Genomic DNA, 24,897 nt, shown 5'->3' with positions numbered 1-24,897 from the left:
GTTAAACAAAATGGTCCTTCAAAACAAAACTACCAGGGGAAGGACTTCCTTCCCCTAGTTTGCAGGTTTCAGACAGTCTTTATACAGTCTTGTCTCCAGGAGAATGGCTCTCTTCTCCTGGTGTGGTTCTGCACAACTCCCAATAAAACCAGAGCGAAATGCTCCCATCCCCTGAAATGTCTTGATACAATGCACAACAAGGCCATTCCATTCCGCTAGGGTCTCTAGCTCAACCTCTATTTCCGGACCAAGATAATGCATCCCTTATCTTGGTCTGCCTTGGCTCAGTTCAACACAAGACCAGGGCGGATGACTCCCTTCCCTGGCATTTCTATCAAAACCTCTGAAGTGGTACCAGGAGAATGACTCGCTTCTCGTGGTATTGCTTGATACAATCCTGTCTCAGTGCTTCCAACTTGATACATACTTTGTTACTTGCTTTCAACAATGTCCCAAATCTTGTAGGATCTTAGCTCCTTCTCCTATGACTAGAGAACCTATCCCTGCCACTATAGTGAGGAAGGCTTCCTCTATGCTCTGATGTCTTAATGTTGGGGTCCCAGGTCCGTCTTGTATTGCCAGTGGTTTCCTCTTCCCAACTGTTGAGGTGGACAGGGTCCCAGACCATTCCCTGGTGGCCAATGCGCTTCTCTTCCCCACTGCAGTTGTGGACAGTGTTTTTGGAGGGTGGCTCCCTCCGGTATTTGCTTGGTGGTGGTTTGGGTCTCAGACACTTATCTTGCTTGGGTTTCAAACTCTTGTCTCTCTCCCTCTTGTGCTAGGCCCACTTGGTTCACTCTCCTGCCAAGTACTGCTATGAAAGAGATTACTCATATTGTTATTTTCAGTTCACTTGTATTAATTTACCAACTTTACACCCCTACCGGTCCCTGCGTAACACCTATTACCTTCACTGGCTCCGGGGCGCTCTGCCGGTTCTTCCTGCGGTCATGTTTTGTTTGAGAGCCGTGCGCATGCGTTCTGTTTCTCCGTCGCTTATGCTCCGCGTGTCTCGTTCCCATTCTCTGGAGTGGCTGTGTAGACGCTGTTGCAGGACTGCACGGTCAACCTTCCAGAGGTCGCACCACCGCTTTCCAGCCTCCAGCCATGTTCCCAACAAGCTCCTCATCACAGGGCAAAGGATTCTTGCCACCTGCTTCCCATCTCCAGCAGATGACGGACTTCAACTTCTCTGTGTCTCTGTTGATTTCCCAGACTGGAGCGTCTCTCGTGCTGCTCTCCTTCTGGACTGGCCTGCATCCAGGACTTGGTCTATTTTTTTTAAAAACTTTATTTATTGATGGTCATGACAGCCACATATAGCATGTTCCATTAAACACAATACAGATGCATTACCAGTAACTTTACATAGTCAGGTTTCGTATACTTATAATGTAGGACTAGGAGAGGCTTCATCATCTGATATATCACATAGGTACATCCAAAATGGGGCCCAGATGTCCTTGGGGTGGCTTGTTTGGGGCAATGTCATCACATACTGTTCCTCGAATGTCAGTTCCCGGCGGAAATGTTCCACCTATGGTGCAGAGGGGCTTTTCCAGCTTTGCAGTATGCATTTTTTAGCTATTACACACGAGGCATTAATAAGTCTTTACTCGTCTCTGCCACTTTTCCAATGTCCCCTAACATATATTTATTTCTGCGGGGTAAGAGTGGCTGGCGTCTGTGTTATCTCTTCAATGATCTCAGCAGCCACCCCCCAGAATCCTGCCATCACAGGGCAGGCCCAGTACATATGAAACGAGTCTGCCTGTGGCTCGCCACATTTCGGACATTCACTGGAGCTGTTTGCCGTAAATTTGGCCATTTTGGCCAGAGTGTAATGTAATTTATTCAGAAACTTAAATTGGATCAGGCGAAGGGCAGCGTTCAATGACACAGCTTTGGTCAGTTGGCAATATTTGGACCATTTCTCATCCGTGATCGTTACCTCCATGTCGCCCTCCCATGTTATCTTAATGTTGTTCAAAGATGGAGAGTATGTCTGTATCATGGCAAACAATGTAGAGATACCGGGTCCAGTGCCGGATGTAAAGGCTTGTAGACAAGCATGTGAAGGGGGTTCATCAGGGAGTAGCGGACATTTAGTGCTGAACGCCGCTCTCATGCAGTGATATTGAAGTGTCCTGAGCTGCCCCCCCAGTCTTCCCCACGACTGTGTTTTGGAAATCATCTAAGGACACATATTTCATGTTGGTGAACATGTCTCGCATTTTTATCTCTGTTCCGGTCCCACATTTTCTGAAGCGCTTCATCGAACGTGGAGGAGATGCCAGGGAAGTTCCACAATAGAACATCCGGGTCATAGGGTGTTTCTTTTTGTAATTTTTTGTAGATCGTGGATCCGGCATGGACCGGAACACTTAAATAGGCATGGTCAAATAGGCATGGGTCTCTGTGGTGTGAGTCGAAAAGAACAGAGCAGAGTTTGATGGGGGATGCAGCGTATCTCTCTATCCAGATGTGAGGTGCGGTTTCTAACGGGTTATACCAGTGCTTGACGAATTGAGCGTGTACCTCCAGGTAGTACAACTCAGTCAGGTGCTGCTATGCCCCCTGTGTTTTATGGTGCAATCATCTTCTCCCATTTCATCCTAGCCGTGCTTCCATTCCATACAAACTTCGTGACCATGGACCAGAGTCTTACGAAGAAGGCCCTGCCTGACCATATTGGTATATTACTGAAGAGATATAGGAGCTTGGGGAGGACCAACATTTTTAGAATGGCTATTCAGCCATATAAGGAGATGGGGAGTCTAGCCCATATCTGTAATTTAGTAGTGAGTGACTGCAGCAGTTGCTCATAGTTGTCTGTATAAAGTGTCTGCCTATCCTTGGATACTAGGATGCCTAAGTATCGAATGTGTTTGGGCGACCATTTAAGTCTGCAAGTATTTGTTGGACATAGTGTGGCTGGGGTCAGCGGGACTATTTCGGATTTAGCATTATTAATCCTGTACCCCTAGTACTGCCAAAACCAAGTCACAGAGAAGTACGGGTCTGGGACCTGCATCCACAAGAAAAGGAGGTTGAAAACTATTCTATACTACAGTATTTTGTCATGATCCCGGAAAGTGAGCACAGTTCCCATTCAGGCATGCAGGAGAAGCAAGGTACATCACATCAGTCAGCAGGTCAAAAGTGGGTACAAGCCTGGCAAACATGGCATTTGTACCATTCATAGCATATGCTCCCATAGTCTCTCATAGTGCTTACAGTGGTCTCATACATTAAATATGGCTGCCGCCAGATCCATTGATAACTTACAGCACGCTCTATAATTATTACAGAGGGAGCTGCTTAAGCCCCACCTCCGCCGGAGGGCTCGCTTCGCATCTTCTCCGCTGACAGTGGGTAACGCTACCGGCGTCTCTCCTCACAGAACCTGAAAAATCAGAGACATTAGTTTTCACAGAAAAAACAACAGAATTCCATAGTTACTGAAAAGGCATACCGAACCAAAGTTATCTCCGAAGTAGTTTTTCAGCCAGCTGTGTTGGTTCGTAGCCGCAGCATCGTCTGTCAGATGTTCTCTCACAGCCAAAGCGTCTTCAAGCAGCACGCATTGTTCGCAGTCGCAGTACCTTCATTCAGAAGTTTCCTCAGCAGCCACTGCATCTTCCAAAGGTATTTTTCCTCAGCTTTCCGAAAACCTGCAGACAAAAAAGGTATTTAATTAACAAACAAACTTAATAGAAAATAAGAAAGAAGTTTAAATAAGTTTACGTACCTGAAGTTTCTTCATGTTTTCACCGCTGAGTTATTGCTGCGCTCTTGCCCAAAAAGCTGCAGTTACTCCGCATAGACAAACTTAAGCTAGTTGAACATTTCTCCATCCCGAGTAACGTCACAGTCATCCCGCAGCCATTAGACTCTCTGAATTTCTGAGAACCTGCAAGAAAAAGGGAAAATACTAGAAAGCGAGATCTCTCCAACGTAGGGACTATTCCAAATCTAAAAGACTACAGTATTTTCTCGAGATACTTACCCAAGATAAATTCTGGAAAAGCAAAGACATTATAAAGGCAAGAGTCTATTGAACACCCCAGCCTTCCAAGTTAAAGTTTCTTCATTCCAACGTGCCCCTTAGAATAACAGGATGGAGAGCTCCACAAAACATAAACACAGGTGAGAAGGGAGGGATTACCAAAAGCACACAGTTATACAGTAACTTCTCATAAATCAGGTATTATAGCAGTTATATTGTTGTTATTGTAGTTTATACAGAAAAGGAGTCCTAAAAGTGCCCAAGTAACAGGTCCACAGGCTGAGAAGGCATTACGCTCCCGAGGAGTCCAGGTAAGCATGGCATACTTGATAGGAGAGTATACCAAGTATACTCCTGGGGCAAGAGGAGAGACTCCTGGGTCTGGGACCTTCATCACAATTGGAGCTTTGCTTTATGAGAGACACCAGGGGAAGGGACTCATTCCCCCAGGGGTTGTGAACTGTGAATCTAAGAAAGACCAAGGGAAGGGAGACATTTCCCCTTGTGTTGTGAACTGGGAAAGCAAAGCTGTAGAAGCCCAGGAGATGGGACTCATTCTCCTGACAATTGAACCCACAAGAAGGATCAAATCAGTGCTGTAGGGGGGAAGGCAGTCATTCCACCCAGAATACAAAGTAGTGAACTTTTTCTACGCAGTGTGTTTGAGAACCCGCAACCCTTTTGTTTGTTTGTCAAGTACTAAAACCAGGGGAAGGGGGTCCATTCCCTCTGGTGAAGAACTTTCAACCAGAACTGGGCCAGCCAGTCTAGGAGGAGGGCGTCATTCTCCTGGACCAAAAACTTTGGTATAACTGTTTAGTTAGAAGTGTAAGGGACAGAGATATGGACATTTTGACACAGGACAGTGCACTCTCTAAGTTACTAAGACATCCTGGCGGATCCTTAGGCACTTTAGTTAAGGCGGACAAACCCCTCTTAAAATTACGGACACTTCGGTTTTTCTCTATGTTCATCTCAAATAAGTCTATAACCTCCAACATGTCGGTCTGCTCCTTCTGCACCCTTACACAGGGTAATATCCATTGGATTGTATGTGGAAGAAGCACTTCTTTATTACTCTGTTCACTTGTGATTCTAGTGTTAAGTCTTTGTCCATTCATATCTCTTGGTTTTTAACTAATTTGTAGGGGTCTGTTTGATTTTCCCATTTCTGTATGCCATGGAATGTGTAGTTGGTTTGATGGTTTGGGCGTGATCATGATTTCTGTTTTGTCCGGGTTCAGTTTAAGGCTGTTGATGCTCATATTTGTTTATTTCTCTGAGGCAGTTCTTCACTCGTGCTGATTTGGTAGATGATTTGTTGTCTGCGTAGTTGTAGTACTTCAGTCCATGTCTTTTGATGAGTTTGATGAGTGGGGGTCATGTAGATGTTAAAGATCAGTGGCGAAAGCGATGAGCCTTGTGGGACTTCACAGTTTGTGTTGTGTAAGCTGTGTTGCTGATTCCTATTTCCGGGACTCTTTTGATGAAGGTTTTGTGGCAGACTGTGTAGAAGGCTTTGATAGGTCTAGTACTATTAGTGCTGAGGTGGAGAGTCTGCGTTGATTTTTAGATCATCCCATGTATACAGTATTGCTGTTCCTATTCCTCTCACTGGTCTCAAGCCACCTTGTGCCTGGTCTCGTGTCTGGTTGTTTTATTCTTTTTTATACTTTATTAATTGTGGTACACGCCACTGCAACAACACATCATCCTATTCATTACCCGGTCTGAGATGACTTAATCAACTTTATAACACAGCAAACAATTTACAGAGCCGGTGCACTTCCGGGCCTTGTCGGGCTGTTCCCGGCCGATCCGAGCTCACATAAATACACCCTGAATGGGGCCCAGATGTCCTTTGGTCTGTTTGCCCTCTGGGGTGTCATTAAATACTGTTCCTCACACTCATTGACATATGCCAGTTCTTTAAGGAAATGGTTTACGCATGGCGCATGTGTGCTTTTCTAGCTCTGCAGTATACACCTCTTGGCCACTGCACATGTAAAATTAAAAAGTCTTCTTGTCACTTCAGCAATCTTTCCTATATCCCGAACAGGTATTTCTGGGGTGTAAGGTCTATTGGAACCTGTGTAATTTCTAACAAAATTCTTGCCACCTCCCCCTAGAACCCATAGATGAGTGGGCACTTCCAGTAAATATGGAATGAGTCGGCGTGATCACTCCTGCATTTCTGGCAACTGCTGGGGCAGTTTTGTGGAAATTTAGCAACTTTTGCTGGCGTATAGTGGAGTTTGTTCAACACTTTGAATTGAATCAGCCGAAGGCCTGCATTGATGGATGCCTTCTTGGTCAGTTCACAGAACCTCTCCAAGGTCTTATCCTCTATGGTTGTTCCCAGGTTGGTCTCCCAGGAGACTTTAATCGTGTTTATTGTCGGTGTGTGTGCTTGTGCTGTCGTGTAGAGCCTAGAAACACTGGTGCCTGATCGAGTGGATAAAGACATGAGGCATGCATGCGGTGGGGGTTCGCCAGGAAATAATATCCATCTAGCCTTAAAGGCCAATCGCATCCGATGATACTGTAGTATCTTCAGCTGATCTCTCCCCATCCCAGTCTTTAAATTCTTCCAGGGTTATAAATTTGCCGTTGGGGAATATGTCCCTTGTTTTAAATTCCCCATCCGGGTCCCATATCTTCTGCACGTTGGTATCGTATGAGGGTGCAATGCAGGGAAAGTTCCAAAGAGGGGCTTCTGAATAGTACGGTGTCTCTAATTGAAGCCTATGGTAGATCTTGGACCAAGCATGCACCGTTGTACTGACTGGGTCGAACAAGCATTTGTCTGTTTTTTTTTTTTAAATGTGATGGACCGTAGATCAGTTGGACGTGCAGAGTGTTTCTCTATACAGACATTTGGTGCAGTGTCTAGGGGGTCGTACCAGTATCTGGCAAACTGAGCATGTGTGTCTGGTTGTTTTCTACATCTTCCAGGATTTGTTTGTATTCATAGCTTTCTAGGAGTTGTGCCTGGTATGGGATGTTTGACATTGGTCGGTAGTTGGCGGGGTCTTCTGTGTTTTCCCGAGGGTCTTTCAGGAGAAGTTTGAGGTATGCCAATTTGAAGCTTCAAGATTAGTTTCCCGTTATCAATGAGTGGTGAAATACGTTGCAGAAGTATTCTGACAGCGTTTTTTGGGGAAGGATAGTCTTGTACATGTATAGTGGGCAAAGGTGTCAGGCATGTGAATTTTTCTTTCAAGCTTGGTGGTAGGTAAGTTAGTCTTGTGGTCGGTTCCGGTGTCGATTGGGTAGTGGTGGTGTTCCTGTTTTTGTGTCTGCTCCTGATGACTTGCCTAATGCTTGTGATTTTGTTGTTTGAAGTGGTTTGTCAGGTATTTGCATAATTATTTGAGAGGATGCGGTTGTGTTATTGCATGATGTTGGGTTTCTTGTTGATGATCCAGAACTTCTTTTTCTGGATGTTGTAAGTTCGGTCTAGTAGAGTTTTTGCTTTAAGGATCTCTGCTTTGTACATTTGTTTCTGTTTATGCTATGTCGTTTTTCCTGAGTGTAGTATGTTACTCTACAGGAATTTGAAGAGCTTAACATTCGTCCAAGGGCATACTGGTGCTGAGCAACAATCGGCCCGTTGAACCCTCCTAAACCCTGGAACAGGTATGTTTTCAGAGACTGCCTAAATGACAAGTGATTTCTTGTGGAACGGAATGGCAACGGAAGCGAGTTCCAGTGTTTTGGTGGCAGCAATAGAGCATGCTCGACCACCTATAAGAAATACATTTAGCGCGAGGGACCAGGACCAAACAAGCATGGGTCGAGCGCAAAGCCTGGGCTGGGATGTAGGGATGAAATTTGAACTGTAAGTATTCAGTGCCTATACTATAAAAAGTGAGATGCACCAAAAAAAAGGGACTTCAAATGGATGCGCTTGGACATTGGGAGCCAATGCAGGTGACAGAGTACCGGAGTAGTATGAGAATAGCAGGGTTCTGAAGTGGCCACTCTGGCTGCAGAGTTCTTTAGGACTTGAAGCAGTTGAATAAGATAGACAGGCAGCCCCAGGAAAAGAGCATTGCAAAAGTTCAGGGCAGAAAGAACAAGAGAGGAAAGCACTGAAGCCCTGAACTGGGCAGATCTAAAAGGGATGACCGTACAAAGGATTTTTAGCAGAAGGTGGCCTTTCTGACACAAAAACACTGATCTGATTTTCAGCCAAAAGAGTGGCAGAGATTTTAACTCGCAGATCCTTCACAACCAACACAGAAATAGGAAAAGGGCCAAGAGAGGAGGTCCAGAAAAGGGGAGTCCACAGAGCTATCTGAGTTCTACAAAGTAGGGCTTGAAAAACATATCCTGTCTAACATAGCATACACAAAAATCACTTTCTTTCTGAACTTTTACATTTTGAATTTACGATCATTAATGTACACATGGCATACTGTATGCTATTAAGACCTACCAAAAAGGCATTCACTGACATTTCCGGTTTACACAATGACTAGTTCAGATCTCATCACTGTATTAGGAAAACGCTGTGCACTTTTCCCCCCAATTTTACTCTGCTGAATTGTACGCTAACAATACAAAGACTTCTAGGTAAGTGGAATACTTTGGCCCTAGTATGTTACAGGACACACCCCATATGATGTGCTTATAAGAGATATGTATACATTGCACAAGTGAGCATTGCTTTCTTTTGCAAATTTCAAGCTATTTGAAGAAAAGGCAAACAAAGTAATAAGGAGGGAAAGGAGACATCGCAAAATAAATTCAATGACTGATATAATTCAGGCTGAATGTAATTATTACTTATGTTTACCAGTAAGATTACAGTTAGGAGTAACTGATTGTTACACAATGATTTGTTGGTTTTTAATTTACAGCCAACTGAATAGGACATGTATGAGTTAAATTGAATCAAGACAACAAAAGAGAGAAGGGTGACATTGCCTGAATGTAAATCTTGGAGTCCTAAAAGCTGGAAGGTAATAATTATATAATTTGCTATGAATATTATAGACATGACTATTGGATGAATTCATGTATTTTTGAGTTTATTTATTCACATTTATGAAGCACACAGCAGCCCGTGGGCATTGTGGCGCTGTTACAAGACAATGAGCTTAGTTACATAGTACATCTTCTGGATAGACAGGAAGTACATTCAAAGTTACAGCAAACAACGTAGAGGACTGACATGATGTGAGAGGGGAGGGGGTTGGAGCAGACTCAGTTGAATAGAGCTGTTTTTAGGGCTTTCCTGAATGCTGAGAGGGAAGACTCTGCTCGAAGTGAATTGGGGAGTGCGTTCTATAGTTTTGGTGCTAAATGAGGGAAACCAATACCCCCAGCTTTGGCCTTTTGATGGAGGGGATGTGTAGTTTGTTGGCATGGCAAGGTCTTTTTGGGCGTGTAGACGTATCTTTAACAATGGTATCGGATAGGTATGGTGGAGCGTTAAGTGTAAGACGCTTGTGTGTAAGGGTGAGGGTCTTAAATGTAATCCGATCCTTCACAAGGAGCCAGTGTGCGTCTCGCCTAGCTTGAGTGATGTGGTCCCTTTCAGGTATTTTTAGGGCTGCTCTAAGGACATTATTCTGAATGGCCTGAAATCTGTTTAGATTTTTTGCAGAGGTCCCTACTAGGAGGTCATTACAGTAATCTAATTTTGCTCCAATGGTGGCTCTGGCAATAGAAAGGCGGTTTTGCTTAGAGAGGAAGGGTTTTACTTCGTTGATGAGTTTAGTGGTATGGGCAGAAGCAGAGGCAATAGCGCTGACCTGTCGCGTCATGGATAGAGTGGAATCTAAGTGGACACCTAGTGTCTTAACTGATGAGGAGACCGGGATGAGCGGGTTATTTGTTTACAGCCAATAGAACTATCAGCAATACGAAGTTGTATGTTACTAGGAGAAATGTCCAACACTCCAAGAGATGAGGTGAGCAACATGCAAATCATAGTTTATGAATATTGACAGAAAGAGCATGGTTTTCATGGTTATTTGTATGAATAATTTCAGATTTTGGCACATGGAAGGAGTTGATGAATGTCGTGCCCTGATAAAGCGTTTAGTCCGAAACAAGTAGAGCGCAACACAAAATGGCCTCTTCGACGTATAGATTACACTTCATCTGTGGCTCACCCACAAGCACGGACATCCCAGCACCTACCCCACTGCCCTCTTCCTTGCTGCACTTGCACGTTCTGAATACTCACAAGGCATAGTAGGTTTGTTTGTTCCTTCCCCCACTATATTTATAAAAAATTGTATGTACTTCATTTCCATGTTCCCCTGTGAGTGCTTTGAAGCATAATTCTTTTGCTGTATAAGCGCCTAACAAGCAAACAATAAATAAAATACATAAATAAGAACTTGCTGAAATTTGAATCTTTTTTGAAATATTTTTGAAATGTTTGTTTATGCATACAACTATATACATGTTTGATGGACATGTATGTTATGTAACAATCCACATTAAGCATGTGTATGTAAAAATTCCTAAAAGATATAACTTACCTTGACATAGCACCAAACATTTGCTATCTATGCTAGCACTGAAATCAAGTCCTTCAACTGTTACATTTAGTTTTTTATTTACAATTCAACACATATAAAATTAAAACATTCTGTGAAACAAGTTGAAGAATAAACTGCATTATATAAAGCGAGTACCGAACATTGTACAAAGACACTATGCTTCGTGTCTGCCTAGTTCCATTCTATACCATATGTCAAGCTGTGCGTTTTTGGGTCTCTGTATATTCATCTAGTGTGCAACACACTGCTCAGCCTCTTTTTTCCTGTTTATATTGTGTATGCTTGAATGCTTTTAGTAGCGCAGTTGCCTTGTTTGTCTAATATTATGATTTTCAACCTCTTTGTGGAAGTTGTGATTGTTGCTTTGTCCCTTTCCCGAGATGTTCCTTTACCATTTCCAAACATCTCCATCTGTGTGTCTCTGATCGGACACTTTCCAGTAGTTGTTTGTTGCCGCTATTAGTGAAGGTTGTGAACATTTACAATCATTGGATGTCAATGTGAGTATTTTCCTTGAAGCTGACTGGATTACCTAGCTACTGTAAGGATGCGAAATCTGTTCCTAGGGTGGGTTTTTAGGTTTTGGTAACACTGGCATTTGTCTTTTGTGATGGTAGTGTATGAATGCAATTGCAAATTTGTAAATGTACATACAAATTAGAATTTGCAGAACTGTTACTGTTTAATGGTCAAAGAACACCTCGCTACGGCCTGGTTACATCAGAGCCGGTAAGAGCAGTGCATTTTTCTCTCTTGGACCTTTTTTCTTCGCCCAGGAACCTAACTACCGCGTGGTAGCTCTCTTCCCTCCCCTGACCCGCATCCATGTTTGTCTGCCTATTTCCTCTGTGTCTTCCAATCCCCTCCCCGTTTCCCTCCTCCAACCGCCACCCCTCCCACCCAGCACCTTCCCATTGGCCCGTTGAGCCCTCTTAAGGAGCCCTTCAGGGCAGCCCCCTGCCCGGCAGCCCCTGCGTTTAAGGGCCCCAAGGCAAAGGGTGGCTCCCACGGAGGCGGCTCCAGCTAGTGTCTGCAGGTGTCCACAGGAGAAGCAAAGGGCCAGCCGTCCACCAACAGCGAGCAAGGTAGGAGTGGTCCCGGGTGAGGAATAGAGCCTGCACTCTACCCTGAAACTCTGCCACATAGCAACCTCACCTACACTAGAATAATACTGTTTTGTTAGCCTATGCCTCGCTGGAATAGCACTGTGACATGTGATAGTATTTAAATTGCATTGTGAAGCTGTTAGGGAGAGTTCTCAAAATGTGCTAATTTCTCTCTACCTTAGAGACCCCTAGCTCTTTTGCTGAACTTTGGGACTCTGTACTTTTTAATTCTCTTTGTTTTCTGTGTTTATTTCTTTTGGTTATGGAGTTTTAAGATAACTCCATAGGCATCATTTCAAGTGTGTTACACAGCTCCCTCAGTGCACAGGGATGTCTTTTTAGACTCCCCAAAGGTTTAAATACCTTTTCTGGGATTAACTACTGTTTCCCAGAGAATGTAAAGTTAAATTGACTTTACTAGTCTTTTTAAATTCGTAGACCCAACACACACTATCTTCCTATAGACTGCTGCAGGGGTTACCTAGTATCCCCTGGGTCTAGAAGCTCTTGTAGCAGTGAAATGCTACCCATTTCTATCGAAATTGCTGGTGGCAGTGGTTTTACAATGAACTACCATCATTTTTCCCGACCGCGAACACTGGTAGCAAAAAATCGCGGGAGCCATGTTTTTCAAGATGGCGCCTTAAGCCCCTCTGTTTAAACGGGTCCCGTTCTTCTTTTTTTTTTGACATTTCTTTTTGGAAAGGTCCTTCTAGTGTTTGTCTCTGCGCGCCAAACCAGGTTTGGTCCCTTTGTTTCTATGCCTTTGGCGGGCTTCAGGACTGAAGACCGCGTCTGAGTGTCTGAGGTGGGCAGAAAATGAGGGAGGTGCCCGAAACTCCCTGTGCGTAGTCTCCTAGGAGACCCAAATGCACTCTGGTGTGATTGGCCGGCTGGCTGACTGTCCGGCACGGACAGCCACCCCCCTGGGTGAGTGGCAGCTACGCTGGAATTAAAGTGAGAAAACTGTTTAAAAGGCGAGTCTCTTGGACTGGAAAGCAGAGTCGACCACTGGAACGAAAGAACCGAAGACGAGCTGGAAAAGGACGGCTGCTGCAACTCCCGGACCCTTGGATTGCCCGGTGAAGCCCTGCTGCAGGTCCGAATTGCCAAGTTCATCTCGACAGAGAAGCCCCTTCAAGGACAACTTCTTCCTTTGAGTTGGTGGGACCAATCAACTCGTAATTCACCTGGATACCATTCTCGTAGCTGGTTAGGATTAACCAGGGGGAAGGACACCAGCTTGTGTGCTTGATGAACAGCTACTCGAACTGAAGTGACTCCATTTTGACAACGTTTTCCGACAATGCCGTGCAGTGCAGGAGTCGCCTGACTTCCTCCCTCTTGTCCCCACGACTGAGGCTCAGGAACAGTGAGCTTTGCAGGATCTGCCAGGAACCAACGTCTTCAGCTGCATTTTTTGCTTCATATTAAGGTACTGTGCCAACCCGATTGAGAGAACGCTTCTCTCGCTGTGAAAGTTTGTGGAACTTTCCCAACTTGCAGGCCTAATCAACTTGTGACCCAACATATGATTCTTTTTCGTACAAACTACTTTTGAGAACTTTGGCAAAGACTTTACCGTTTACTTCAAGAACTGCTCTTTCCTATCCAAGCCACTAGTCCATTCACTTTGGCCTAGGCCTATTGAACTGAATCGAGTCCTCTAGTGAACTAAAACTATTTGCACTGCCTAAGAAAGTATTTGTGATCTATTCTGCTAACTTGTGCCTTTTTCCTCCCCTTGAAAGTAACTGAAATGCCATTTTGCTCCTATTTTAGGGGCGCCTAATTTGTTCAGAATCTTATTGGTTTGGTATTGAGGTGTTTGTGTATAATATTAAGTTGCCTTCTTCTAGTGAATGTTTTCTAAATGATTTTGTAATAAATGAATAAGTGTTTTACCAGGAAACCTTGACTGTACGTGTCTATTTGAACCACTGTGATTGTAAGACCTCTGTGTAACCTCTTGAGATGAGTCCGGCTGCTCAGCTCGCTACCACAAACTGTGTAGTACAGACCTATACCAAAGGTTGTTTTTTGCTTACACCTGCAGTCTTAATTGTATGTGGTGGTCGCGCAGGATACTGCATGCAATTCTGCCTAACAGAAACCTAGGCCTTTCTCCCACTTTATGGGACTCTCAGACCTAAGTGTGCTGTCTCGGATGTTAAACTACATTGGGAAGTAGTGCTGTATCTAGTTCTTGCCTTGTTAGCAAAGTGTTCACCTAGCAAACGGTTCTACTACTGTCTGAGCTCTTGTCGTTTTGAACACTTGTCTACAATTGTCTCATCTCTCCTGTCTCGTCTGCTTGCACCCCTCCCTGCATCCTTCCCTAGTGTTCTCCCCTTCCCTACCACCTCCTCCCTGCCCCCTTTCTTCTCTCCTTCCTCTTCTCTCCTCTCCCTACCTACTCTATGGTGCTCTCTGCCTCTCCTATCTTTTCCAAGTGCTTCTCAATCGACTATCCTGCTCTCCTCCCTGAATCTGGTAGGAAGATGTTTAAAAAGGACATAATGCTGTCCAACTCAGGCCTCCCTATCGCTGACACCTATACCAGTGCTTCTTCTAAGCAGACCCTCACCGACATCATCTTTGTTGTTCCCTCGCCAGACCTATGTACTCTATAAATGGTCTCTGTGCTTTCTCGTTCCTCTTCTTGTCCCATTAACGGTAGCACCCGGTGGGAAGCCCTCCTGTCCTCCTTCCACTGCTCTAAGGTCATCATTAATGTCTACCTGAATGGCACTGTCTTGGTCCGAGGCCATCAGGCCAATCTTCTCCTCTTTGATAGACGCTTCCCACTCCCCTTCAATTTCCTTCCTTCTCCTACTGTCCCCTGTCTTCCCTCCACGGCTTCATTGTCTCCCCCCGCTGTCTACTCCTTGGCTACCTTGCCCTCTCCTCCTTCCTCTTATGCCCCCTACCCTCGGGCTGCTTCTACACCTCAGCAGGACGTACCTCTGATGTGTACCCCTCCCCAGAAGTCCTTAAAGGACGGCAACCTAATCCATATTACCTCTCTGAGCTCTCGCTCAACTGTCAAACACTCCTGACATCTGCTGCCCCCTTGAAGAACTTGACCTCAATGTCCTCGGTCCAACCGAGACATGGTTCACAGCCAGCTATGTCACAAGCTTTGACACTCTTCTTCCTGAATGCTACAAGATCCTCTCTGCGCCCAGGTCCAACCGTTTCGTAGGGGGTGTAGCCCTGATCTTCCCCGAGTGGATTCCTGCCCCTGTCATTCCAACGCAGGCCTACTCTTGTTTTGAATGCCCCGTCTGTAGGCTCTCTCGCTCTCCTAGCCATTCCCTTACTGTGGCTACCATCTATCGGCCACCTGGTCAGATCTCATCCTTCCTCTCTGAGTGGGCGGACCGCTTCTCTTCCCTCCTGGTCTGGAGCACTTAACTCCTCCTTCTTGGAGACTTTAACATCCACCTGGATGCTTCCTGTCCTTCCTCTGGACTCTTTCGTGACCTCTGCGACTCTTAGTCTCTATCCTCTTCTCTGACCTGATTTACTCTGCAGGGCACACTCTGGATGTTCTGATCTCTACATACCTTCCCCTTTCTATCCCTCTCACCACTCCTCTCTCCTGGAGTGATAACTTTCTCCTTTCCTCCCAGCTCACTCTCTTCACCCCTCAGACCAAGCCACTCCAGCACTGCCACCTGCCTTCTCGGTTATCGGACCCATGAAGTGTGTGCCAGTTGAGGCTTTTACCGCCACTTTCTGACCCCCCCGCCTCCGTCTGCCTTTGACTGACTCACACTCTGCCACAGCCCTCTCCATGCTCCACTCTTATCTCTGATACTCTCGATGTTCTTGCCCCTGTCATGAGGATTCGCTTGAAGCCCAAAGCCAAGTGCAACTCCTGGTATGACTCGGACCTCGCCACCCTTAAACGCATGTGCAGGGTGGCTGAGAGGGAATTGTGTGCTTCCGGTACATCCTCTGACAAACTGGCCTGTCGCCTGCTCCAAAGACAATACCGACTCTCTGTCCGCACCAAGAAGAGAGCCCACATCCAAGTCTGCGTCTCTGCGGCATCCAACAACTCGGCCGAACTCTCTAAAATCTGCAAGGAGCTGGCCACTCCTGCTGCAGTTTCTACCTCTTCTGTCCCCTCACAGGCTCTCTACACGGCCCTGGCTTCTCATTTCATCTCCAAAACTCAGGACATCCTGTCCTCTCTCTCTCTTCCTCTCCCCCTGCCCCTCCTTTCCCTGCTCTTCCTCGGGCCCTTCTTCAACCACCTCTCCTCTCTCCTTCTCTTCGTTTCCACTGTTCTCCCCAGACAAGGTTTCTAGACAAGTCCGATCTATGACATTCTCATCAAAACAGGTTCACCTTTGTTCCTCCAAAACCATCAAGGACCACATTGACACCTTGGCCATGGCTCTGGCTGACTTCTGCAACTACTCCTTTGCCACTGGTGTCTTCCCTTCCCCCTGAAGCACTCCCTTGTGCACCCTCTTCTTAAGAAATCCTCTGCAGACCTGTCCTGCCCGGCTAAATAGCGCCAAATCTCCATTACTCCTTTCCTGGGCAAACACCTGGAAAAGCTGGCCATCTCCCAGCTTAATGTTCACACTGAATCTGTTGGTTGTCTCCATGACCATCAGCCTGGCTTCAGAGCCGCTAGAAGCACAAACTGCTCTCCTGAACATATGTGAAGACCTGCTCTCCAACCTTGATTCCAACACCCCCTCTGTCCTCATCTTACTTGATCTTTCTTCTGCCTTTGACACGGTCACCCATGCCATCCTGCTCAACCGTCTTCATGATAACCTGGGTATCACCAATCAGGCCCTGGCTTGGCTGACCTCTTTCCTCAACGATCAACCCTCCCAGGTCCAACCTCGGTCCTTCCTCTTCTCTATCGCTACCTGTGGTGTTCCCCAGGGGTCTAACCTCTCTCCTTGGCCGTTCAACCAATACTTCTTGCCCACCACATTGCCGCTCTCTGCCCCAACTTTCAGTGCTATGCGGATGATACTCAACTCGTTTTCAGGCTCCCTTCCACCACTTCTTCTCCTTCACTCATCTCTGACTGCTATCCAGGAGTGGTGCGCCACCAATGATCTCTGCCTTAATGCCAGTAAGACTGAGATTCTCCTCCTCGGCTCACCTGCTCCCTCATTTCCTGTCGCTCTCTGGCCAGCCTCTCTTGGCCCTCTTCCTGCTCCCACCTGTGAGGCTAGAAACCTCAGGGTCATCTTCAACTCCACACTCTACTTCTTTCCTCACATCTCTGTCATCTCTAAGAAGTCATGCTACCAGCAGCACCTCCTCAGGGGTATTCTTCCTTTCCTCTCGTTCGCCCATAAGCTTACCGTCTCCAGAGCTCTGGTTCTCTCTAGGCTGGACTACTGCATCAGCCTCTTTCTAAATCTGCCTGCTTCTACTCTCCGCATCTCATCCAGAACAGGACTACAAGACTTCTCTTTGGCCTCAAGCCCAGGGATCATATTTCTCCAGGACTGAAATCTCAGCACTGACACCCAGTGGCTACGAGGATTAAGTTCTAAAACCTCTGCATTGTCCACAAGGCCTTCTGGGGCCTGGGGCCTCAATAGCTTCGACTCTCTTCCTAAATATCTTCCTTCTCGAGCTCTTCGCTCATCTGCCTCCAACTCCTTCAGGGTCAGTCGCTTCTCCAAGCAACAAGTTGGTGGTAGATCCTTCTTCGGCTGGGGCCTCACTCTGGAACAGCCTCCCTGAAACTTGAGGAGAGCCATCCTTCCTATTTGCTTCTGCTTTCTCTCCTCCTCTCCCCTGCTGAAATCCTGGCTGAAACTGTAACTGCACTGGTCACCTGGCCACCCTCTGATCTTGGGCCCATGTCCCCTCCCCCGCCATTTGCACACCTGCACTGCGTCCCTGGCAACCCCCGTACATGGGGACTGCTTTCTGTATCACTACAGTCCCCTACCAGCACTTAGCACCTGATGTCTGCACTAACCCCTGCACTTGCCACCAGCTGGCTGCACGTTTTACTTATTGCTTTTATTTATTCTATTATTTTTTACTGTCGATCCCATGTAATGCACTGCCACCTCCCTCTTCCCCACTGCATTTCTCCCATTCCCCCCTCCCCTGCACTTGCGCGATCTCAATGTCACCTGGCCTAGTGAGATCGTTGTCTCTGTCTTCCCACTGCCCCCCCCCTTGCCTCATCGTGCCTTCACTTGTGTATAGGCGCGTTATAAATGCCATATCATATTGACATTTTCTTGTTTACTGTTTTAGTACTTTCTATGATTTTGTGTTATGTTTACATTTTAAATTGTGCTAAGGTATGTGATAATTCAATATATTGCCTTCATGCGTGTAGCAAGTTGTCACATTTTGTTTTTTTTAATTAGCATGTGATGCCTAATTTAAGAGTTTGCAGAAGCTAAGACCATTAATAGCTTTGTTAATTTTGAGGTTGAAACATTTTTTCGATTGCTCTTATTTTATATCACTCGGGTAGTGGCGGCAGAAATGGTAAAATAAAATGTTTATCTTTTCCTCTGAAGGGACTATTTAAGTCACAGGGGAAGTGAAAAAGCAACTCTTCTTAAAGACCTGAGGAGTACTGGCGATGGCATCCTTTGCCCTGTTTTAAAACGCACCATACCCTTTGGACTTGCCTACCACCACAGTGGTCTTACCAGTGATGAAAGGAAGCTTGTGGAGGAAGCCTATTCTGCAGGTGTACTCTGTCTACTTGCATGCACATCAACGTTAGCTGCTGGTGTTAATCTTCCTGCTCGAAGGTCAGTCTTTTTATGGAAGTTACAGCTATTAAAATATTTTGTAATTGTGCACCACTATTCCTCTCAGTGTGTATACAACGTCGTGCACTGCTGTGTCCGATTACATAGCACAGTGTTGTCTCAATGATGTCACATCGATATAGTGTATGATGCTGAATCACCAAAGTCATGAACCTGTTTCACCCAACTCAATTGCTTTCATTTTCCTGATATTGGAAGGCTTGAGTCTGCCCTAAGAGCATTACAGCCTGGGCCCTACTGATTTCAAAACATGGTTGTTCATGGCAAGTGCTTTAACCTGTCAAGCTTGCTTGTCTTTTGTTTGGACAAGAAAACAAGTTGTTATCCTAGTTTTCAGTATTTTTGTTGTACCTAAACTGATGTAATTAGTCAGGTAAGTGAGGGTAGGGGTCTCTGAACTGGGGATAAGGAGGGAGCACTGTTAGGGAGAATTCTCAATATGTGCTAATTTCCCTTATCTTTTGAGACCCCCAGCAATTTAGCTGGATTTCTAGGATTTGATTTTTCTACCTGGGAAGAGTGTGAGCCTTTTTTCCCCACTTTTTCATGTATTTTGTGTGTGTTTTACTTTTGTGTTCTTTGGTTATGGAGTTTTAAAACAACTCCAATGGCATAATCTTTTTCTGCGTGTCACACAGCACCTTCAGTGCAGTGGCACATGGTTGTCTTTCAGACTTCCCAAGGTTTAAATACCTTCTCTGGGACTGACTACTGTCTCCCAGAGCATGTAAAGTTAAATTGACTTTACTAGTCTCTTTAAATGTAATGCCCAAGCACACCCTATCTTACTATAAAGTGCTGGAGGGGTTGCCTAGCTTCCTCGGAGTCAAAACACTCATGTAACAGTAAAATGTTACCCTTTCCTACTTTAAATGGCTGGTGGCAGTGGTTTAGATCAAACTACCATGATTTTTCCCGACCGCTAACAACGGTAGCTAAAAATCAGATCAGCCATGTTTTTCAAAATGGCACCCAAGACCTATCTGTAAAAACGAGTCTGGTCATCTTTTTTGCCATTTCTTTTAGGAAAGGTCCTTCTTGTGTTAGTCTCTGTGCGCCAAACCAGGTTTGGTCCCTTTGTTCGTTGGCCTTTGGCGGACTTCAGTGCAGAAGCCCTCCTCTGGCGCCTGAGTGTCTGAGGTGGACAGGATGTGAGGGAGGTGCCAGGAACTCCCTGTGCTTAGTCTCCTAGGAGACATGAATGCACTCTGGCGTGATTGGCCGGCTGGCTGTCTGGCAAGGACAGCCACCCTGCTGTGTGAGTGACAGCCAGGCTGGAATGAATGGGGAAATACTGTTTAAAAGCAGGTGTCTGGGACTTGGAAAGCAGAGTCGACCACTGGAACGAAAGAACCGAAGACTAGCTCAAGGAAGAGGACTGCTGCAACTCCTGGACGACAGGTGAAGCCCTGCTGCAGGTCCGAATTGCCTGAAACTCCATCGACCGAGCAGCCCTTTAAGGTTAACTTCTTCCCTTGAGTTTGGTGGGAACAATCGACCCACAAGTCACCTGGACTCCGTCCTATCTGGTCGAAATTTCATCAGACTGCTGTTGAAACCCAGATAGCCAGAGGGAAGGAAACCAGCTTGTGGACTTTAAGGCACTCACACCTTAAACCGACGTCTAGCAACAGCTTTTGGCCTCATTCCTGGGCAGTGCGGGAACCTCCCGAAGTCCTCCTTGTCCCCACAACTGAAGCTCAGGAACAGCGAGATATGCTCGAACTGCCAGGAACAACTGCCTCAGCTACAGCTTTCTTCATTGACAAGGTACTGTGCAAACGCTGTCCGGAAATGTTTTTAGTCATCGAGAAAGTGCGTGAAACTTTCCTCCACTACGAAGGCGTGTCCTTCCCTTAATATTCGTCAAACTTTTCGCCTAGCCAAATTCTTCTAATCTCTGTGGCAAAGACTTAACCGTTACTTACCAGAACTGTGCTATCCTAGACACAAGACTCTGAACCATTGACTTTGGCCCAGGCCTATTGAGAAGAATTGCTGGTTGTATTTAACTGAAACCCTTTGCCCTGCCTATGAATGTTTTTGGGCTGTCTATTCTTATAACCTTGTCTTTTTACCCCTTTATTAAGTATCTGAAGTGCCATTTTGCTCCTACTTCATTTGGAGCTTAACTTGTTCAAGTACTTACCGGTTGAATTTTTGTGGTTTATTAGTGTTTGATATTGAGCTGCCTATGCTAGTGTAATGTTTTCTAACTGAGTAAATAAATGTATATTCTTTTACCAAGAAACCTTGAGTAAGTGTATATTTGAATCTCTGTGTCTGTTGGTCCTTTGTGTAACTTGTTCTACTGCTCGCTTAAACTCTTGAGAGAAGTCTGGCTGCTCAGCCATCGCTACCACTTTACTGTGTAGTACAGGCTTGTACCAAAGGTGAAATTGTGCTTACACTTGTAGTCCTGATTGCCTGTAGTGTTCCCAAAGGGTACTGCAGGTGATTCTGCCCAACAAGCGCAACTAAAGATGACTTTACCTCAGCAATGGAGTTCTTTGGGTCTTTACTTGTCACACTTGGGACTAGAATTTCTGCTCCCAGCATGGTGAAAGAAAGGGGCACAACATACCACAGGGTTGTCCACTCCAGCATTCCTGAGTCTCTTCCTTCGTGTTTGAAGACCTGGAGGTGGGGCGCCTCAGAGACTTGGCAAAGACCTATGCTCATTTTCTTAAATGTCCAAGCTTTGAGAAAATAGGCATCCGTATTGCCTGAGTTTCGACCCACCTCCAGGCCTCGTTTCACAGCTGACCATTCTGGGGATTATGAGGAATCGGGAATGAAACTCAGACACTAGTTAGCCATGATTTTGGTTAAAGACATTTATTGAAACTAAAAAGGGGTTGGGAAAATGCCTTTCTGACCCTGCTCTGAGAGGCATTCCCCTCCCTAAACCAAAACTAAGGTTCGGTCTGTGTCAGAATGTCGAGACAATACTGTCCCGTGTCCAGAGTTCTATTCTATAAACTTAACTCTAGGGTGAAGATGGAAATGTGTTTAACCTTGGATGATTTAGAAATGTGTTCATAAAGAAAGAATAAATGGCTCCAACACAAAATGTTCTTCAATGATAAAGGACCTTGCTCCTGAGGGTGGTTCTCTTCACCTGGATTCTTCTTTCATTTCTAGGGTTTTTCAAACAGTTATTTGGGCACACAAAATTGTCTGGCTTTGTAATTTTATCTCTTTTAGTATACCTGGTACATTTTCTGCCATGTGATGTCGCCCCTTCTCTCTTGGTTAATACAATCACCTTTCTCAGTCCTGATACTTCATCACAGGACTTCTTTGAATCAGACCAACACAATCCTTTTACTAGCCCTGATGTTCCTTCTCAGGACTTCTTTAGATTTAATCAACACAAACCTTTTATTGCCTGGTGTATTCACCTGCCATGGCTTCTGGTTAACATACTTGAAATTGCCTGGTATACTCTCCTGCCTGAGCTTCTTGTTCTCACACACTTGTGATTGCCTGGTATATTATTTTGCGAGGACTTCGGTTCACAGAGGGTCTTTGCCCGCTCCCAGAGTTGCATATAATGTTCTGTCGGCTAATGAATCCTCCTGATAAATTATCCTATCCGTGTTTCACATACATTTGCAATGTTTCACGTATTTGGAAAGGGTTTGTTTGTAGTTTAATTCCCCCTTTAACAATGTTGAAGTTTGTTTTTTCTCCCGCAGTTACGTTGCTCACAATTATTTGCCTTCTGCGACCATAGCACCGATAACGCCACCGGCATCTCCCAGTGCATCTGGGAGGACTTGGTGGCTCTTGTTGACGTTTCTGGATTTTTTCGCGGTCAGCCGCAGAAGGGTTTCCGTCTGTCTTCTTCTCGTGACGGCCACTACTTCTTCTCTCTTCTCTCCCAGCTTGCACACATCTGCTTCCTTTTTGGCTCCGGTAAGTGAAGCGCCGCCTTCCATCACCTGTGAATGCTCAGGAGTATCTCACCGGCTCCTGTTGTTCCCACAGCAGCAGCTTCTTTCTTTTTCGGTGAGCTGCCTGGCTCCACCACACCGGTCCCAGCCTTTCTGTCCCTCGTTCCTTGCGGAGAAGTGCAGCTGCCTCCCGCCAGTAGCCACAGCAGTAGACCTCGACTCTCTGCTTCTGCTGCTTCCATTTCCTGTGCACAGGTCTATGCGAGCAACAACTAGAGCGCTCGCTGGACTTGTGGCCTCCTGCATTCTGCATTGCTCAACCCCTCTTCCTGGTCGTAGTATTTTGAGAATTCTGGGAAAATAAGTCTTGATAGGTGAAACTGCAAAAGGTGGTTTCAGAAGTTTTACAAGTCAGACCAAAGTTGAAAGGTTGGTCTATAGGTCTGGTGAATAGGTTTTCCCTGTTCTTCATAGGTGGAGGAGTAGATTTTTGACAGTAGGCCATCAGGGTGTTGGTGGTTTGGATATGGTCGGGTTGTTTTCAATGTAAAATGGGGGATACCATGTCTTACCCGATGAAGTCATGACATTTCCCCAAACTTTGTCTGCTCCCATGTGATCCTCCTTCATATAGCCGCCCCCAGGGTCAGCATCGGGCAGCGGCTGCCATCCCCTGGTCACATGGGAGCAGGTCAATGCCAGGAAATCAGTGATGACTCCACCGGATTCATCAGAAGATTCCTTGATATCTGCCTTTGGGTTGCAGTTTTTCTGTCATGGCCACAGGCTCCAGAACACAAAAACCACACCATCTAGTGATGGGGGCAATGGGTCGGTTGACTGACTTAAGTCCCTTTGGGACCCATAAACACAGGGGCCCTGGCTGGACTCAGTCTTGGGGCCTTTGGCGCCAGGCTCATATAGAGATGTTAGCAGGAACACTTTATTTCAGTGCAGGAGTGCTTTTACTTTATTTCAGTTCAGGAGTGCATTTATTTTACAAGAACTTTTCCAGGAGCTGAAAGCCTTTATTCCAGAGAACATCCTCATGTGCTGACTCATCGGGTGTGGCAGGCAGGCTGAACCTGGTGGGTGTGGCTTCAGAAGCTCAGCTATATAAGCTGCACTATCCTTAAGGCCGGTGTTTCGCGTTACTGTGCACTTGCGTGCAACGTGACGCTCACCGCCGCTTGGACCAGTTTACTTACCTTTGAAACCAGGCGTTCTCTTGCATACTCAACTCCAGGAAACGGGTGCTTCATCGCTTCATCTGCAGACTCCTCTCCTGACATCCAGTGATCTTGATCCCAACGCTGCAGCACCGCACTCCGCATCCACGAACTCGGACCTTGTGAAGAAGAAGAAAGACAAGGTTAGAACATCCGTCCTTGGGACGCGCCACATATGAACCCTGCGGGCCCCCTAGTTAACAATTTACCAGCTACTGTACCGCTGCAGCTTCATTCCTCCTTCCCTCCGGCTGCCGCCTCGAGCTCCGCAGCTTCTGCCGGGCCAGCAACATCACCTGCAAGGGAAGAAAGCAAAAGAGCAAACATCAAAAGTGGAACGGACAACAATACAAGATAACGAACTTTACAATACAACAAAAACAGACAAGGAAAGACAAAGGCAAACAGGAACACTTACCTGAAGTATAGTGGCTTAGTCGCAGCAGGAACTGGACTACCACGTGCAAGGGATCAGTGAAGGAACTTGGTCCAGATCATACAAGTGCCCCTGCCAGAAGCAGCAGGACGGAGTGCTTGCCAAAACTAATCAACATGTGAACTTTCCAGGGACAGCGCATCCCACGGGTACCAAGGTTTCGGAGAAGGGATCTGGAAGGGGATCAGGCGCACAAGCTGGCATACTCACACCCCCTATTCTCCACGCAGGAGCAGTCCAGAGCAGCATCACCTATTACCACCAGTCACCACATAAGCGCAGAGGGCGAAGTCGGACCCGAGCAACCTCACCGCTGGTAGGGCAGCAACCGTGCCCCAACGTCTCTGCAGAGACCTGGTGAGTGTAACATTTTCCATATTTCCCCTAATCTCTTCAGAGTCTGTCAGCTGGACTCTCAAGGACATGGTGGTGTGACTTTGCTTCTCTTTCCGACTCTCTCTGAAGCTGCCTTTGGCCACGGCACCAAACTTGGGCTTCAAAGGAGATGTGCAGTTTTTCCATGTGCCTACCCTTCATTACGGGTGATAGGTTTGTACCAACAGGGAACCCTGCTTTTTTCTTGGCAGCCTTGACCAGCGAAGCATCTCTTCTCATTGCTGATGGACTCCCGTAGGTTCTCAGGAGAGGGTTATGTTGCTCCTCCTGATGTAGGGATTTAGCCCTTTGGGCTAGTCCACTCCTGGATAGGCTTAATGTATACTCCCTATCCCATGATAGTGTTGCCCTGACTTGTTCCTCCACTCACCTATGGAGTCTGCCATGTGCCAGTCTGGCTCCCTGGAACATTCTTACCCATTAGGGTTATGCAGTGGTCGAAGTGTACGAAAAGAAGTAGTGGAACTATGTTCCCTACTGGCCTGCACTGCTCCCCACAATCCCCAT

At 46.1% G+C, this 24,897-nt stretch overlaps 1 protein-coding gene across 4 annotated transcripts in view; it reads left to right on the top strand.

The window, feature by feature from the left end:
- Positions 1-24,897, top strand: part of HELQ (helicase, POLQ like) — a 938,511-nt gene that overhangs the window by 380,629 nt on the left and 532,985 nt on the right. For all 4 annotated transcript variants that reach the window (XM_069630384.1, XM_069630383.1, XM_069630386.1 and 1 more), the window contains one exon: positions 18,170-18,409. In XM_069630384.1, the coding sequence (XP_069486485.1) occupies positions 18,170-18,409 (240 nt within the window). The remainder of the gene's footprint in view (positions 1-18,169; positions 18,410-24,897) is intronic.

The sequence above is a fragment of the Ambystoma mexicanum genome, chromosome 6q (assembly GCF_040938575.1).
Source record: "Ambystoma mexicanum isolate Mex_15411 chromosome 6q, UKY_AmexF1_1, whole genome shotgun sequence".
NCBI classification, from domain to species: Eukaryota; Metazoa; Chordata; class Amphibia; order Caudata; family Ambystomatidae; genus Ambystoma; species Ambystoma mexicanum.
Note: the sequence above shows the minus strand (reverse complement) of the source record. Positions and strands in the feature narration are given on the sequence as shown.